An 18,913-nucleotide genomic window follows, 5' to 3' on the forward strand; every position below is an offset into this window, starting at 1 on the left:
GCTCGCTGGTTGTCCATCATACGAGGCTGCTACCGACAGGTGACAGAGCTTTTGTAACTGTGGCCCCAAGACTGGAGCTCTCGCCCTTTGAGCTTGAGATCTGTGCACTCAGTGGTCTCTTTTTAAAAAACAGCTAAAAACTCATCTTTTTAAACTTGGCTTTGGTTAATTTTTGTTTTCATGTTTTATTTTCTGTGAAGCACTTTGTGATTGTTATCAAAGGTGCTAAACAAATGAAATTTTATTACTCTTACTTACTAACTGACCTACTAGTTCCAGTTTTACTCCTGGCACATTTAGTACTGTCCAGGCTAAGATATATTCTATGGCACTGAAAGAGTGAGGAAGGATCTTGGTTCAGGAAAGCTGAAATCTGTGGAGAACTGTCAGACGAGAGCTTCAGGTTAATATTTTGGAAACCTGCACAGTACGTGATTATGAAGGTAAACCAACTAAATAGCAACTGGTACCTAGCCTCTCTTGGGTTCAGGCATTTGGCATTCTGCAAATAAAACATGTTTTTTAGTATGTGTCCACACAATAAAAAGGCAACTCGGCCCCACCAGCTCGTTCAGCTGAATTCATTCAGCACCAGATAACAAAAATAGTAAGGTAAAAGCCTCGAATAATAGAGAGAAAATCCCAATTATCAGAGGACCCTCTATGAGCAAGTATTTGGCATCAGCAGAAATGAAACACTCCCTGTGATCGGTCGGGGTTGGGAGAAATGACAAAAGACACACTGTGCAAAAAAGCCAGAGAATAATAATAACTAATGATTAAAATGCTTTATAAACACATAAAAAGTTAAAAGAGGTAAATGTTTTTTGGAGTGCATCGAAGGAAAGGTTCAGGGTCACTTGATCCAGCCATTACCAAAACTTTTATCCAAAAGAAACTATTTAAACTGAACTTTAAAAGTTGACAGGATGTCTGTCTCCCCAATCCAAACTGGGAGCTGGTTTCACATAAAAAGGGGCTGAAGTCTCTGCCTTCCTTTCCACTTAATACTAAATATTACAAGTAAGCCTGCAATCTGAAAGGAAACTGCTCTATCGGGGGTGATACGGTACTATGAGGTCTTTAAGATATGATAGGACCTGATTAATCAAGACCTTGTATGTGAGTACTTTATATAGGATTTTACATTTCATTGTAGATTTAACAGGGAACCACTAAAGAGAAACTAATATGAGAGCAATATAATATGTCTCTGTCCCCGTCAGTCCCTTTATTGCAGTATTGTGAAGTCTTTACATGGAGCTGTTAGAACGAGCTGATAATGATTATATATAATTGTCCAAATCTAGAAGTAATGAACTTTAATTAACTGTTTTTTGCAGCACTCTAAGACAGGATGTTTGTAATTTTAGAGATATTGTGTACATACAAGAAAGCATCCCTGCATATTTGCTATGTAGGGACATAGCGTGGTCAAAAATTACTCCAATAACCTCAGTTTTTATTTTAGAAGCTGGAAATCAGAGGTCATACAGATCATACTTTAATGCAGGGATGGGGAACTCTAGACTGCAGGTTTTAGATCTCACCCTGGGTCAGCACACCTGAATCAAATGATAAGTTCATGACCAGGCCTCTGGAGAACTTAAGACACATGTTGAGGAGGTCATTCAGCTGTTTAAATCAGCTGTGTTTGATCAAGGACACATCGGAAACGTTCAGCACACCAGCCCTTGAGTTCTTCCACCCCTGCTTTTAGTTATTCCTGCAATTTAACTAATTTGTGTTTGTCCTCATAGATAGACAAAACTGTGCATCATGGCTATCGTGTAGGTATTATTTGCATAGTAATGGAAGTGTATGATATATCTAATAATACTCCCTAAGGGAAGAATAATATAATGTAAATAGAACTGGCCCCAATGTAGGATCCTGTGGAACTCCATAATTAATGTGTGAAGGTTTTCCATTTACTTGGGTAAACTGGAGTCTAATAGATAGATATGATTCAAACCTTTACCACTGGGACCACTGTTACCTTCACCCTCTACATCTTCTCGAGCTGTTCTCTGGAGCCTTGGTACTGCACGAGCTTCTCATGTTCCTTCTTCCTGATGTTGCTGTCAATTGGAACCGCTACATCTATCACTACAGCCATCTTCCTCTTCTTTTCCACCACTACTATGTCTGATTGGTTAGCCATCACCATTTTGCCCGTATGTATGTTGAAGTCCCACAGGATCTTAGCTCAGCCATTTGCCACCACCCTAGTGGGCGTCTCCTGAACATCGTGGATTGTCGTTGTCTCATGCTGACACTCACCAGTCCCCGGCCTCCTTCCTTCCACTTAGCGTACAGCCAAGTGCTGGACTTGGGGTGAAACTAGGGCTGGGCGATATGGCCTAAAATCCATATTACGGTATAATTTGAAGCATGTGCGGTAACGATATATATCGCGATATATTCTTTTCTTCTGTATAACGTATTTTACACACTACAAGGCACACTTAAAATGCTTTAATTTTCTCAAAAGCGACAGTGTGCCTTATGTATGAATTCTGGTTGTGCTTACTGACCTCGAACCGATTTTATGTGCTACATGGCGCGTAGAAATCTGTCCAAAAATGTTTTAGTCCGACTTTGGTAAGCTACGAAGACGCACCGCCTGATGGATTGTCGGAGCATTACAGCTGCCGTAGTCAGGAACCTCGCAGAGTAATCTGGGTCCTAAACTCTGTCCACTTCAGGTCCCAAAGTCAAACAAACACTGCGGCATCACTGAGAGTTGAAAAACTGTCTAAATTCTTTCACCTTTAATAAAATGATCAGCGTTGCTGCTTTACCAGGTGGAACAATTAAGTTTAACATCCAGGCATCCATGAAAACAGAATTTATTCAATTCAACGGAGTTGGAAGTTAGCAGGAAGTTAGCTCGCTAGCTTCCACCTAAACATGATGTAGCATGTTCTGACTGAGAGATTTCTGAAAAAATTAAAACGTACAACTCTGCTATCACTTCCAACATAAATGAAGACAGAAAACTAAACAGCAGTGACGTTTGTAGGGTTACTGAAGCTGGACTAGCTTGTATATAATGATGTCCTGTCCTACGTGATTGCTAGCAAAACAGCTACGTTAGCATAACATTAGCACAGTGAAGCTGGAGGATGAACGCCAATTTTTTTCCACTCGATAAAAGTTAACGTGAAGGTTCCTGATTGTTAGAGACAAATGCAATCGCATAGCAGGATGCTGTAAACGGACCAAACTTCAGTCAGGAGAACAACTGAGATAATCCATCCACAGTACGAGGTTAGTCATTAATGCACTGCAACAACACGGGAATAGAGCCGCTGTGATAGAATACTGCATTAATGTATCAATGGTAGCGAAGTGGAGGAAGCGCAGTTTTTGGCTTTCCCCATCTTCCAAAAGTGCTTCGTCTCTTTGCTATTACTGTCACCCGGCATAATTTGCAGATGATATTGTTTGCAGCCGCTGCAATGCTTTCGACCAAAACAGGCTCTGCTTGATGACACCATCAACATGCGCTATCGCGGTAGAGTGGTATAGTCAAAATCTCTACCGTTGGCCAAATTTATATAGTTTCTACCGTATACCGTTCATACCACCCACCCCTAGGTGAAACCCTCCATGCATGGTCAGGAGCTTTCTTGTCTTGATGTCAGTGGCTTCTATCTCCTCCTTCAGCCAGCTTATTATCCCAGCAGGGTACCTGATCACGGGCAGGGCGTAGGTGTTGATAGCCCGGATCTTGTTCTTACCGTTCAGCTGACTCCTCAGGACACAGCCTGACCCTCTGCAGGTACTTGGTGGTTGCAGCTGTCCTAGCAGCCTCTTTGTAGTTTCCTTGTACCTTTGGGATCACCAGGTACTTGGATCTGATTACCATGATGTCTGCAATGCTGCCTTCTGGTAGTTCGGTCCCCTCAGTTCCGACTACTTTCCCTCTCGTTGTTATCATGCGGCTTCTCCAGCCTGAATGACATCCCAGTGTCCTTGTTGTATATTCTGGTGGTGTGGATCAGTGACTCGATGTTTCATACAGTCTTGGCATACAGCTTGATGTCATCCATGTAGAGGAGGTGGTTGACAATATATAGCGTCTCAATTAAAAGTTTAAGACCACTTGGCAAAAAAATCACGTTTTACATGGTTGGATCTTAACAAGCTTCTAAGAAGAGCTTCAAATGCAACAAGAAGAAATGGGAGTGAGACAAAATATTTTTTTGAGCAATTTATTGAAAACAACGTTTAAACTGAAGCAGGCTGTTCCAAAGTTTCAGACCACACCTCCAAAAAATCCCGGAAACCCCCCCAACACAGAAATCAGAGTTCCAAACATGAACTCAGTAATGAGGAGCTCCACCGTTATTGTTGATTACTTCAAAGATTTGTTGCGGCATACTTGATGCAAGAGTTTCCAATAGGTGATGGGAACATTTCAAGTGTTGAAGATGGCTGCGCGAAGGGCTTCTACTGTCTGGAACTGTTGTCTATTTTTGTAAACTTCCCTTGCCATCCATCCCCAAAGGCTCTCAGTTGGATTTAGATCAGGGGAACACGCAGGATGGTGCAAAAGAGTGATGTTATTCTCCTGGAAGAAGTCCCTTGTCCAGTGGGCATTGGGTACTGTAGCGTTGTCCTGTTGAAAAACCCAGTGGTTACCACACAGACGAGGGCCCTCAGTCATGAGCAAGGCTCTCTGCAACATCTGGACATAGCCCGCAGCTGTTTGACGCCCCTGCACCTCCTGCTAGATTGTTCCACTGAATTAAAAAGCACCCCAGACCATTATGGTGCCCCCTCCACTGTGGTGGGATCTGCTTGTCATTCCAGTGATGTTGGAAACCATCAGGACCATCAAGGTTACATTTATTCTCATCAGAGAATAAAACTTTCTTCTGCCTTTCAATTTCTCATGTTTGGTGCTCTCCTGCAAAGTTCAAACGGTCAGATCTGTGGCGTTCAAGGAGACGCGGCCTTTGAAGACGTTTTTTGTTTTTGAAGCCCTTCAGTCTCAGATGCCTCCTGATGGTTATGGGGCTGCAGTTGGCACCAGTAATGGCCTTAATTTTGGGTCAAGGTTGTCCAGTCCAAGGGCTCTTCTCTGAGCCCTTGGTGAAGTAAATGGATTGATTCTTATATAGTGCTTTTCTACTCTCCCGGAGTACTCAAAGCGCTGTATACAACATGCCTCATTCACCCAATCACACTCATACAAGCACTTCTAAACTGAAGTGCAACTAAACAACATTCACACACATTCACACTCTGATGGACGCATCGGAGGGCAATTTGGGATTAGTTATCCTTGGTCTTGCCCAAGGATATTTGGCATGCAGACTGGGGGAGTCAGGAATCAAACCACCAACCTGTAGCTGATCTGCTCTACCACCTGAGCCACAGCCACCACCAGGTAACAGTGGTCCCAGTGGTAATCAGAGCACCAAGTGCAGTGACTCCCAAGCGAGGCGAGTGGCTCCAGCAGACCCCAGGAACAACATCGGAGATCTCTGTCCAGAAGAGCGAAGTCCTAGGACCAGCTAAGATACTGTGCAGGACCCTCAAGCTCCCAGGCCTCTGGTAGAGGACCTAGATCCTTCAACTTGGTGAAAAGATTTGCGGGGATTATTGTGTTGAATGCAGAACTGTAGCCCACAAACAGGACATAGGGTCCAAATGGCACAGGGTTGTGTGTAGCAGCTGTGGTATGGCATCGCCAGTGGAGCAGTTGGTCTCGTGGATGTGGAACGTACAAATGAAGGGATTCCTGCAGTGGCGTCACCACCTCGACACGAAGCTAATGCTATGGCTAGTGCGGAGGAAGATTATGCTTTAACCACGATACTGGAAGAAATACGGGACTTCCGGAGAGAGTTCCAAGATTTCAAATCTGACCTGGTCAGAGTCAACAATAAGATAACCGAAGCAGAGACCCGTATCGCGAAAGTGGAAGACCGAGTGCAATGCCCCAGCCATCCTGTGGAAACGTAAGGACTATGCTGAAGCTAAAAAAGGCTTTGAAACAACAGAACATAAGATTTCAGACTCCCTATCCTGCTAAATTGAGGGTTTTCTATCGGGATGGAACTGTGCTCTATTCGGCGGAGGAGGAGGCGACTGCGGATATGCGAACCAGGGGATTCGTGAGCATCTTCAGATTTTTAGGAGGTGCTCCCCCTCCATTACAGGAGACCAATGAGGATATACTACTCTGTCAAAGTGGGTGAGACAATAGATACCTTCCCCTTACTAGATGGATAGTTAAGACTATCAGAGAGACGATGGAGAAATGCACCTTAAAGGTGAAATCAGGGGCCCTTATCCTTTAGCAAGGAGAGGCTTCCCCCTGCTGGTGGGACTTACACAACATATGTGCCAGGGTCTGATAGGAATGACCCCAACCTTGGAATCACGTTTTTCTTTTTCTGTTTGGTTTTGAGCAGTTATTATTTTTCATTGTTCGGGTTCTCAGAGGGAGTTGACCAGTCAATAAGTTATTCAAGTTCTGATGCTTCATTTTATGAAAAGTGAGTGCCAAAGGGATGAAGGTTATTTCTTTTAATGTAAATGGGCTTACAAATCCTATTAAGCGAAGCAGATTTCTAACTAAAATGAAGAAAGATTGAGCATAAATCGTATATTTCCAAGAAACCCACTTGACTAATAATAAACATGGAAAACTCAAGAGAATGGGCTTTACAAACATGTTCTCCTCATCATACAAATCTGGCCGCAGGCGAGGTGTGGTGATCTTAATCTCTAGGGATCTAAACTTTGAAAAGTTGTCTGAAATTAAGGATAAGGAGGGGAGGTTTATACTGGTTCGGGGAACGGTTGATGGTAATCTGGTTACATTAATGAATGTTTATGCACCACAAGGAAGTGACCTGAGTTTCTTTAAAAAAATTATTAATATAATGGTGACAGAAACCCAAGGCCCCTTGATTTGTGGCGGCGATCTGAATATTTGCCTGTGGCCGGATTTAGATAGCTCTAATAGAAGAATGCTGGAATCAAGTACTTTGTATAAAAGAGTCTCTGCACTTTATGAAGAGGTAGATTTAATTGACGTATGGAGAAATCGTTTCCCTACAAGGAGAGATTATTCTCATTACTCAGCTCCACATTCCCTTTATACAAGGATAGATTATTTCATGACGTTTGGAAAAGATAGGGATGAAATCCAATCATGTGAGATGGGTACAATAGACATACAGGGAGTGCAGAATTATTAGGCAAATGAGTATTTTGTCCACATCATCCTCTTCATGCATGTTGTCTTACTCCAAGCTGTATAGGCTCGAAAGCCTACTACCAATTAAGCATATTAGGTGATGTGCATCTCTGTAATGAGAAGGGGTGTGGTCTAATGACATCAACACCCTATATCAGGTGTGCATAATTATTAGGCAACGTCCTTTCCTTTGGCAAAATGGGTCAAAAGAAGGACTTGACAGGCTCAGAAAAGTCAAAAATAGTGAGATATCTTGCAGAGGGATGCAGCAGTCTCAAAATTGCAAAGCTTCTGAAGCGTGATCATCGAACAATCAAGCGTTTCATTCAAAATAGTCAACAGGGTCGCAAGAAGCGTGTGGAAAAACCAAGGCGCAAAATAACTGCCCATGAACTGAGAAAAGTCAAGCGTGCAGCTGCCAAGATGCCACTTGCCACCAGTGTGGCCATATTTCAGAGCTGCAACATCACTGGAGTGCCCAAAAGCACAAGGTGTGCAATACTCAGAGACATGGCCAAGGTAAGAAAGGCTGAAAGACGACCACCACTGAACAAGACACACAAGCTGAAACGTCAAGACTGGGCCAAGAAATATCTCAAGACTGGTTTTTCTAAGGTTTTATGGACTGATGAAATGAGAGTGAGTCTTGATGGGCCAGATGGATGGGCCCGTGGCTGGATTGGTAAAGGGTAGAGAGCTCCAGTCCGACTCAGACGCCAGCAAGGTGGAGGTGGAGTACTGGTTTGGGCTGGTATCATCAAAGATGAGCTTGTGGGGCCTTTTCGGGTTGAGGATGGAGTCAAGCTCAACTCCCAGTCCTACTGCCAGTATCTGGAAGACACCTTCTTCAAGCAGTGGTACAGGAAGAAGTCTGCATCCTTCAAGAAAAACATGATTTTCATGCAGGACAATGCTCCATCACACGCGTCCAAGTACTCCACAGCGTGGCTGGCAAGAAAGGGTATAAAAGAAGAAAAACTAATGACATGGCCTCCTTGTTCACCTGATCTGAACCCCATTGAGAACCTGTGGTCCATCATCAAATGTGAGATTTACAAGGAGGGAAAACAGTACACCTCTCTGAACAGTGTCTGGGAGGCTGTGGTTGCTGCTGCACGCAATGTTGATGGTGAACAGATCAAAACACTGACAGAATCCATGGATGGCAGGCTTTTGAGTGTCCTTGCAAAGAAAGGTGGCTATATTGGTCGCTGATTTGTTTTTGTTTTGTTTTTGAATGTCAGAAATGTATATTTGTGAATGTGGAGATGTTATATTGGTGTCACTGGTAAAAATAAATAATTGAAATGGGTATATATTTGTTTTTTGTTAAGTTGCCTAATAATTATGCACAGTAATAGTCACCTGCACACACAGATATCCCCCTAAAATAGCTAAAACTAAAAACAAACTAAAAACTACTTCCAAAAACATTCAGCTTTGATATTAATGAGTTTTTTGGGTTCATTGAGAACATGGTTGTTGTTCAATAATAAAATTATTCCTCAAAAATACAACTTGCCTAATAATTCTGCACTCCCTGTAAGTGACCGTGCACCACTGTATCTGACAATTGATTTAAACGTATACCCCAAAACATCAACATGGAAATTGAACTCATCTTTGCTTAAAGATGTAAAATTTAAAAAAAAGAAGTATTGAAAGAACTCAAATATTACCTTGAAACAAATGATAACGGAGAAGTGTCACCTCCAATACTATGGGATGCATTAAAAGCTTTCATAAGAGGGGAGATCATAGCATTTGCCTCTTTTCAGAAAAAAGCTCGAGAGAAAAAAATGGCAGAATTACAAAAGACTCAAAAACAATTAGAAAGTGAGCATAAACAAATGCCTTCAACCAGCACTCTAAAACAACTAACAATGATCAGAAATGAAATAAATAAGCTGAATACACAAGCGATAAAGAGAAAATTGCTATATTTGAAACAGAAATATTATGAATGTGGATAAAATTCAATGAAAATCTTAGCATGGAAACTTAAAAAGAAAATTGTAGAGAATACTATAACTAAAATTAAACACCCAGAGACTGGAAACATGATGACTAATCTACGTAAGATACAGGAAGCCTTTGAATCATTTTATAAAACATTATACGCTAAGGTTCCAGGTGGAGCTGAGTACGAAATTGACAATTTTCTGAATTCTTTATACCTACCAAGTTTGAATGAGGAACAAAATAAAATAATGATAGTGACAGAAACTGAACTCATGAAAGCCATCAATAAAAACAAACACGTCACCGGGCTCCGATGGTTATACCGCAGAGTGGTATCGGGAATTTAAACAGGAATTGATCCCTATATTACTCTCTACTTTCAACTGGGCGTTAAAAAAAGCACAAATCCCACCGAGTTGGAATGAGGCTATCATCTCGGCTATCCCAGAGGAAGGTAAAGACAAAACTGAGTGTGGCTCATATACACCCATCTCTGTCCTCAACATAGATTACAGACTGTTTACCTCTATAATGGCCAGATGAATGGAAGAATTTTTACCCAACCTAATTAGTAATGACCAAACGGGGTTCATAAGAAATCGGCAGACACAGGACAATATACGCAGAACTCTTCACGTAATAAATCAGATACAAACATCTAAAATTAAAGCCATGCTTATGAGTATCGATGCAGAAAAAGCTTTTGACTCTGTAAATTGGGACTTTCTTTACAAAGTCTTGAACAAATTTGGCTTACATAATGGAGTTATTGATACAGTGAAGGCATTATATACTAACCCTACTGCAAAAATTTAAGTTAATGGTTATCTCTCAAATAGCTTCGCTCTGCAAAGAGGAAATAAACAAGGCTGCGCTTGGTCTCCACTTTTATTCGCATTATACTTAGAACCTCCGGCACAATCAATCAGACAAAACAAAGACATCAAGGGAATAAACATTAGAGAACAGGAACATAAGCTTGCTTGCTATGCAGATGGTATATTAATATACCTAGAACAGCCCACAAACTCTCTACCTGAACTGATGAATCTATGCCAAAAATTTGGGAAACTTTCTGGGTATAAAATTAATATGTCCAAAACTCAAATACTTAACTATAACTATAGCCCCCCAGCTCACTTGGTTGCTCAATATCCAATGAGATGGCAAGAAAATCATTGAAATACTTGAGAGTTGTCATACCTAAAGACCTAACTAAATTATTTGAGGAGAATTTTGGTTCCCTGCAGAAGAGAATAGTGGATGATATCAAATGATGGAACATGTTTGATATCATGTATAAAGTTAGAAAGTTAGATTCCCTTTCTAACTTTATACTCACGAATTGAATCCATCAAAATGAATATTCTGCCAAGATTACTGTATTTATTCCAAACACTACCAATACAAATTGATCAAAGCCAATTTAACAAATGGGACAAAATTATATCACGATTTATACGGGGAGGGAAGAGACCAAGGGTTTGTTTTAAAAAAAAACACAGGAGGAGCTGCCGTCACTGAAAAATTATTTTTGGGCTGCTCAGTTGAAGACTGTGATTAACTGGTGTGATATAAGCTATAAAGCACAATGGAAAAATATTGAGGAGAGCATGTTTTCTTTTCCAATACAAGCTGTCCTGATGGACTTAAACATTCAAAAATATATAGACAAGGGTGAAATGTACACTTAATGTATGGAGAAATGTTGTGAGGGAATTTAAATTGGAACAGGACTTGGCTTTATTTAAATGGTATGCATATGACTGATTTTGCCCCAAATAAATTGGACTCATGTTTTAAAAGTTGGTCTGCTAAAGGATTACCTACATTCGATAGTCTGATTAAAGATGGGAACTTAATTAGTTTTCATACACGGAAACAAAAATACAATCTCGAAAAGCAGGATTTTTATCGATACTTGCAAATAAGACATTATATTAAGACAACAATCAGAGTGGCGTTGAACACTAATGTCGATTTGATAGCTATGCTTAAAAAGGCATATAGTGTCAATAAAAAATAAAAATTTCCTTTTTGTATACATTTCTTACAAATAAGCTTTTTCACTTAACTGAATATGTGAAGATATCCGGTCGTTAAGTGATGACGTGACGAATCCTACTTCCGGGCCTAAAGTAGTCTGCGTTTAATATGGCTTTTGTGTTGTTAACATGTTTAATGTTTTGTATTTTCTTCTATTTGATCTCAAAAAGCTCCTAAAACAGTCAGTGATCCCTGTTGACCTCCCTCGGCTTTTATTACCGCTAATCATTTATTTAAGCTCAGTTTTTAAAACCTTAGGATGTAACTACAGCCCAGCCCATGCAGCAGTATATGAATGACTAACCTCGTATTGTGGATGGATTATCTCAGTTGTTCTCCTGGCTGAAGTTTGGTCCTTTTACAGCATCCTGCCATGCGATTACATTTGTTCCTGACCACCGAGAACACTCACGGTAACTTTTATCGAGTGGAAAAAAAGTTAGCTTGTTTATATTATGCTAACATAGCTGTGTCGCTAGCGGTCACCTAGCACATCATTATATACCAGCTAGCCCAACTTCAGTAACCCTACAAACGTCACTGCTGTTTAGTTTTCTGTCTTCATTTATGTTGGAAGTGATAGCAGAGCTGTACGTTTTAATTTGTTTCCAAAACCCCGCAGTCAGGACATGCTATATTGTATTTAGATAGAAGCTAGCGAGCTAACTTCCTGCTAACTTCTAACTCCGTTAAATGTCATAACTTCCGTTTTCATGGATGCCTGGATGTTAAACTCAGTTGTTACACCTGGTAGAGCAGAACGCTGATCATTTTATTAAAGATGAAAGACTTTAGACAGTTTTTCAACTCTCAGTAATGCCACAGTGATCGTTTGATATATGGACCTGCAGCGGAGTTTAGGCCCAGACACGGCTAGTGACGTCAGACTTAACGACCGGATTATGGGAGGAGGGAGGAGTGTGCATAACAAAGGATGAATGGACTCAAATATGGGAACGACAATGGAAATGCACTTCCTCACGAAGATGGAGGGAATTTGGATGGAAAACTATGATAAGGTTCTTTATCACCCTTTGCCAAAAGACTCATTATGACGGGAATCCCCCTGTATGTTGGAGAAAATGTGGACACCAACGAGCACACCACACTCACATAATGTGGGACTGCCCTTTGATCAGGACTTATTGGAAAGACGTTCACGAAACACTACAAAAAATTTTCAACTGTACATTCCCTTTTGGAATGAAAACAATTTTTTTGGATGTACGCCACAGGAATGGTCTAGGGGCGACCATGGCTCAGGGGGTTGGGAAGCGTATCTGTAACTGGAAGGTCGCCGGTTCGATCCCCAGGCTCTCTATCCTGGTTGTTGTGTCCTTGGGCAAGATACTTTACCCTACTGGTGTTGGCCAGAGGGGCCGATGGCGCGATATGGCAGCCTCGCTTCTGTCAGTCTGCCCCAGTGCAGCTGTGGCTACAACTGTAGCTGCCTCCACCAGTGTGTGAATGTGAGAGTGAATGAATAGTGGCATTGTAAAGCGCTTTGGGTGCCTTGAAAAGCGCTATATGAATCCAATCTATTATTAAAAAAATAAATGTTGCTAGTTGCAAGTAAAAAATGTATAACAAAGAAATGGTTATTACAAGATGTACCAACTTTATCATTGTGGTGGGAAATAACACTAGAGATTTACAGGATGGAGGAGTTAACAGCATACGTGAATAACATAAGGCGAATTTAATTCTCAAATTTTAAAATCAATAATCTGGCTACTGGTCACTCCTGATTGTTTGGTTTTTTTTGCAGATTGTGTTAATCAATGCCTGTAACCCGCATCGTAAACGGTAAAACCCAGAAATAATAAAAAAAAAAAAAGGTTGGGTGAGCCAGAGCACGTAAAGGGAGAAATGCCAGTTTTTATTCAGGAGGCTGCAGTCCCAAATGTCTCTCTGGAACTTGACACGGACCTTGAGGTTGTCAAGCTTGTTCTGGAAGGACTGAACATTGGCTAGTAGGATACTTAGCAAGGCTGTGTGTGAACCCATAGCCTGTTCCTGATGCTGGCTCATTTCCCTCATAGCCTTCGCTTTGGGTCACGTCCTTTGTTCTCCTGCCGGCACTCGCTTGGCCAGATTTAACCAGAGTTAAACACGATGAAATGTACGTATATTATGGACTAGTAGAAATGAGAGTATCTCTGTTGTATTGTAAATGTGTAATTACAATAATGTCAATAATGCAAGATCAGGCAGATAGCAACAGAAAATAGCAAAAAATAAGCAAAAATACGTTAAAGTAGGATCAGAGCATCCAGCATCCAGACCTCACCGGCATGATCATGATCATGGAGGAAGATTTTATGGAGGAGTTATGGAGGAGTGGTGGGAACTGGTATTGCTTTGAACCCACAGGACCTGGGCTTTTTACTGTCATTGAGCTGAACATGAACTCCTCTTTATACTAAAGTATTCTAGTGTTAGATGTGAAGCCATCTGTCCAGCAGCTAAATAATACGGTCTAATGCCATGTTTTGTTCATCTGAGCCTGGCAAGCAGCACATGGTTTCTGTTATGTCTGGATACATAAAACCTCAGTGACTCAGTGTCAGGAGAATAATGCGCTTCTATAAAGAACAACAGACAATGATAAAGCATGCGACAAAGCAACCTGTGCCATTTGGCACAATTTATTATAATTTAATGTCACCACAATACACTAGAATAACCCATGGATATATAAACCGCATATATAAACACGAATATAAAACTCTGGTGGAAATGATAGTATTGATAATAGCTATGTGATTCCACTGAGGTGAGCCCGTTCCAGAGATCTTGTCCTGTGCAGCTTTTGGAATCTGTAATTCCTTACTGCTACACTCATCCGATTTTAATGACTCAGAGTATTACAGTACGAAAAACCGCAGGAAATACAAAATGTCTGGTAAGGCGTTGGATCATCATGCCCCACATGAACAGCTTCCTGTGCAGTGACTCTCCAAAGGTCTGCAGGAGGAAAGGAACATTTTTACAAAGACATACTATTATTTGGTGTTCAGATGATGGTAGTTACGGCTGTCTGAGACATCCATCTAAAATCTTCCATTGGTCTTCAACGAGGTTGAGATCCAGTGAAAAGGAAAAAAAGTAGACCTAAATTATGCAAGCAAAACGTGTGGGTTGGGTCCAAAAGTGCATGTTTTCAGTTTCCGAGGCATGCCACTCCACCAGAACCACTTACCTGCAGGAGTTAAATCTTCAGATTTCAGCTTTAATTTGTACTGCGCTGTATGAGGCAGTCACTTCTCCAACATTGCTGAGGTGGTCGGTATCATAAAACTGTTCACCATGACCTGTTCTGATGGTGTTCCAGTGTGCAGTAATTCACTGGCTCATCTAGTTAGTGCTGCTTCACAACGTGTGGGCGAGGTGCACCAGTGAATCCCCATTACGTGCTTTTTATTGACTGTTCAAGATATATAAAACGCACTGTGTTCATTTTTGCTTCTGTTATAATCACAAGTCATTGCTTTGCTTTTAAAAGACTGTTGCACAATGATTATATACCAATAATACCAATAATGGACACGATGCCTTTTCTATCCAGATGCTTTCATTAGTGTTTGCTTGGTGTGAGATATTATAAGCCGATGCAGCTAAAAGCACCAAGTTTCACACCTTCAGGGGTGGTGCTGCTCTGCTATCAGTGTGTGTCACAGGTTTAAATGTCACAGAGCGCTTGTCCCATAAAGCCCACACAGAGAGACACAACAACCTGAAAACTGTAAGATATTTGAACTCTTACAGATGTGTTGTTGGAGCAGTCCAGAATGGTGCATCGACAGGTCATCAGATGCTCCACTAATGCCGAGGTTTGTGGTTCGATTATTGGCTGCTCCAGTCTGCACGCCAAATATCCTCGGGCAAGATACTAAGTACCAAGTTGCTCTGCGCTGCGTCCATCGGAGTGTGAGTGTGTGTGGATGTTAGATAGAAAGCACTTACACAGAAAAAGCATAGAAAAAAGTGCCTGTACAATATGAATGTGTGATGTAAAGTGATTTGAGAGCTCAGAGCAGAAAAGTGCTATATAAGAACCATTCCATTTACTATTTACTACTGCACTGGAGATCTCTGAGTGCTGCCTTGTCTCGCCCATTGGCAGGGCGAGGTATGTTTGTGTGGCTTTGTGGTGACATTTATTCACATTCATTCCAAAACCTCTTAATCCCAAACAAAAGGGCAAAAGCTTATCAGGAAACACATGCACACTCAGTCGATATATCCACATAGTGGTCCTGTTTAAAAAACAGCAAGGCTGTCTTCCTGTGGTGCATTTAAACCTTGGAAACTTCTGTAAATTTAAGCTACAAAAACATGGGACACTCCTCATTTTATGAAAATGTGACAGGCAAGACAAATTTGGAAAGAGAATTTTCAACTGTCAAACTTGTGAATAGAAGAGCTAACAGTGGCAGCAGACCAAAGCTGTGAGGGCGAAGGTTTAAATCACTGGTCTGTACACAGGTCCCAAAGCTCCGTAAAGTGCTTTTGAAACACTGATGCTTTTAAAATGAAAATAATTACAATAATGCTCCTTGTGCTAGTAAATACTCCAAGAATCCAGCATCATACATTTTGAAGTATTTGTCCTACGCTACAAAACCAAGTGTATAAATAAATAAATCGATACACGCAGTGTGACTAGAGAGGGTCAGTGCAGACTTTGATACCATGGGATTAACTGCAGGCTGAGTGTTACTCACTGTAGGAGCACCCGTACACCTCCACCCTGAGGCCCATCCAGCCACTGGGGTTCCAGTCAAGGGGGACGAATCGCAGGAAGCGTGTCCTCACAGGGTGGGACAGCTTGTTGTGAACGACGCTCTCCGAGTTCCCGTTCCCGACAAACCTCTGCAGGTGAGAGAAGACAGACTCTGGTTGAAACAATTCTGATGTAAATCACAGAGACAGCACGTGACCTCATGTCTGCTGTGAGGAATCAGATTTTCACCAGGACACAGCAAAGTTCTTCTTTTACTGCACACTTCAAAAATAAAAAGAATAAAAATCTAAATCCCAGAGGAGCCCCGACAGCAACAAAGTGCTGACTAGGATAGACCAAGGACAATATCTTTTTCCTATCCAATATCCTAACATATTATTTGATGTAAAGTGATAAGAATCGTTGGTGTTCTGTGTGAGACTGAGATAAAATTACCACTGAGGCAGCCGGGGGCAAAATAAGGGTTCTGATATTGTGTTTTCCCCTGCAGAGCTAAAAACAAAAACCTCTCAGTGCCGATGTGATATGTCATCCTTCTTTTCCTCCCTCACGTTCAGCTCCAGACAACGCCAGGGGACACAAACAAGAACCGAGCGAGTGAAATATGGAGATGGAAACAGAGACAAACAACTCCTCCTCTCAAATGACTGATCGTCAGCTTCGTCATAACCGATTCGAGACAGGTGACATATCAGATCAATAAGTACAACAAAGCACCAAAAAAGACGGATCATTGACAGGAGCTCCGGGCGGACAGTTGTGCACAATCAGACGAGCCGATCATTCGGCTTTCCACGACTACAGAGAAGCGACGGCCTGCGGTACAAATGACCATCCGACACTTACGGCGCGCCACAGCAGAGGCGTCATCAAATACGCCGCGATGCTGCTTCGCGGTCGATAATCAAAACAGCAGTGAGAGGGTTCAGGCTGTTGTTGTGATTGATGCAACCGCTTCCTCATTTTGAGTCGTGCACCGAGGGGGGCCTCGTGGCTGAATGTTAAAGCAGGTACGCGATTGGCTTATTTACACATGCGCTCACATCAGCACAGGAGGGATTAACAAATGGAACTGGGGCTCACACATCTGGCAAAAGCAGATGTGTTACCTCAGCTTGGCACTGGAAGCTTCTGGAAGAAACAGAATAGCCACAAGAATGTGTGTCAGTAAGTTGCGCACACTCGCACAACTTTGCTTTTGTAAACGCTTCCAGCTACAAACATGAAACGTGTTCTGATGTTGGTTGTTTTATTGTTTTACTTGGAGTCAGGTGTGTTCATCACACACAGCCTGTGAGGCTCTGTGCTGCAGAACAGTTACACTGCATTCAACATCATCAGCTTCTAAAAGAATATGGATATCAAATATTTAGCATCACTTAATAATGTATTCAATTCACTATTGACTACCCACTTACAACCATACAAGTATCACATACAGATTTAATAGTTATAAGGCCTCCTTCAGAATTACCAAAGTAAGAAATTAAATTAAATTTTATGAACAGTCGCCTCATATTATAAGGTAAAGACCTAAATCTCCCACAATCAGACAATCCTCCCGCACTTGGCAACAGTGGGAAGGAAAAACTCCCAGTTAACAGGAAGAAACCAGAACCAGCTCATGTAGGGGAAGCATCTGCTGCAAAATACATAGTACTGTATCTGCTAATCACTTCTAACTACTGCTTATTAAATGAGAAGGTTCCTGTGTATGAATAGTTTGGCTCTGCATGGGCCAGTATTGCAACTACAGTGATTTTTCCCTACATAACAGTTAATTATGAAATATTCTCATTCATTAGAGCCCACAGATATATCAGCAGATATCAGCCTGTCACAGATGTATCAGCAGATATCAACAGATATTAGCCTGTCACAGATATATCAGCAGATATCAGCCTGTCACAGATATATCAGCAGATATTAGCCTGTCACAGATGTATCAGCAGATATTAGCCTGTCACAGATGTATCAACAGATATCAGCCTGTCACAGATATATCAGCAGATATTAGCCTGTCACAGATGTATCAACAGATATCAGCCTGTCACAGATATATCAGCAGATATCAGCCTGTCACAGATATATCAGCAGATATTAGCCTGTCACAGATATATCAGCAGATATTAGCCTGTCACAGATATATCAGCAGATATTAGCCTGTCACAGATGTATCAGCAGATATTAGCCTGTCACAGATATATCAGCAGATATCAGCCTGTCACAGATATATCAGCAGATATCAGCCTGTCACAGATATATCAGCAGATATCAGCAGATATTAGCCTGTCACAGATATATCAGCAGATATCAGCCTGTCACAGATATATCAGCAGATATCAACAGATATTAGCCTGTCACAGATATATCAGCAGATATCAGCCTGTCACAGATATATCAGCAGAGATCAGCCTGTCACAGATATATCAGCAGATATCAGCAGATATCAGCCTGTCACAGATATATCAGCAGATATCAGCCTGTCACAGATGTATCAGCAGATATCAGCCTGTCACAGATGTATCAGCAGATATTAGCCTGTCACAGATATATCAGCAGAGATCAGCCTGTCACAGATATATCAGCAGATATCAGCAGATATCAGCCTGTCACAGATATATCAGCAGATATCAGCCTGTCACAGATATATCAGCAGATATCAGCCTGTCACAGATGTATCAGCAGATATCAGCCTGTCACAGATGTATCAGCAGATATTAGCCTGTCACAGATGTATCAGCAGATATCAGCCTGTCACAGATATATCAGCAGATATCAGCCTGTCACAGATGTATCAGCAGATATCAGCCTGTCACAGATGTATCAGCAGATATCAGCCTGTCACAGATGTATCAGCAGATATCAGCCTGTCACAGATATATCAGCAGATATCAGCCTGTCACAGATGTATCAGCAGATATTAGCCTGTCACA

General features: G+C 41.5%; 1 protein-coding gene across 1 annotated transcript in view; it reads right to left on the reverse strand.

The window, feature by feature from the left end:
- The window catches only part of cntnap5a (contactin associated protein family member 5a), a 143,186-nt gene that overhangs the window by 64,589 nt on the left and 59,684 nt on the right, over positions 1–18,913 (reverse strand). Inside the window, exon 4 of the mRNA XM_080903767.1 lies at positions 15,958–16,105. Within this exon, the coding sequence (XP_080759893.1) occupies positions 15,958–16,105 (148 nt within the window). The remainder of the gene's footprint in view (positions 1–15,957; positions 16,106–18,913) is intronic.

The sequence above is a fragment of the Rhamphochromis sp. 'chilingali' genome (genome assembly GCF_963969265.1).
Source record: "Rhamphochromis sp. 'chilingali' genome assembly, chromosome: 14".
Lineage (NCBI taxonomy): Eukaryota > Metazoa > Chordata > Actinopteri > Cichliformes > Cichlidae > Rhamphochromis > Rhamphochromis sp. 'chilingali'.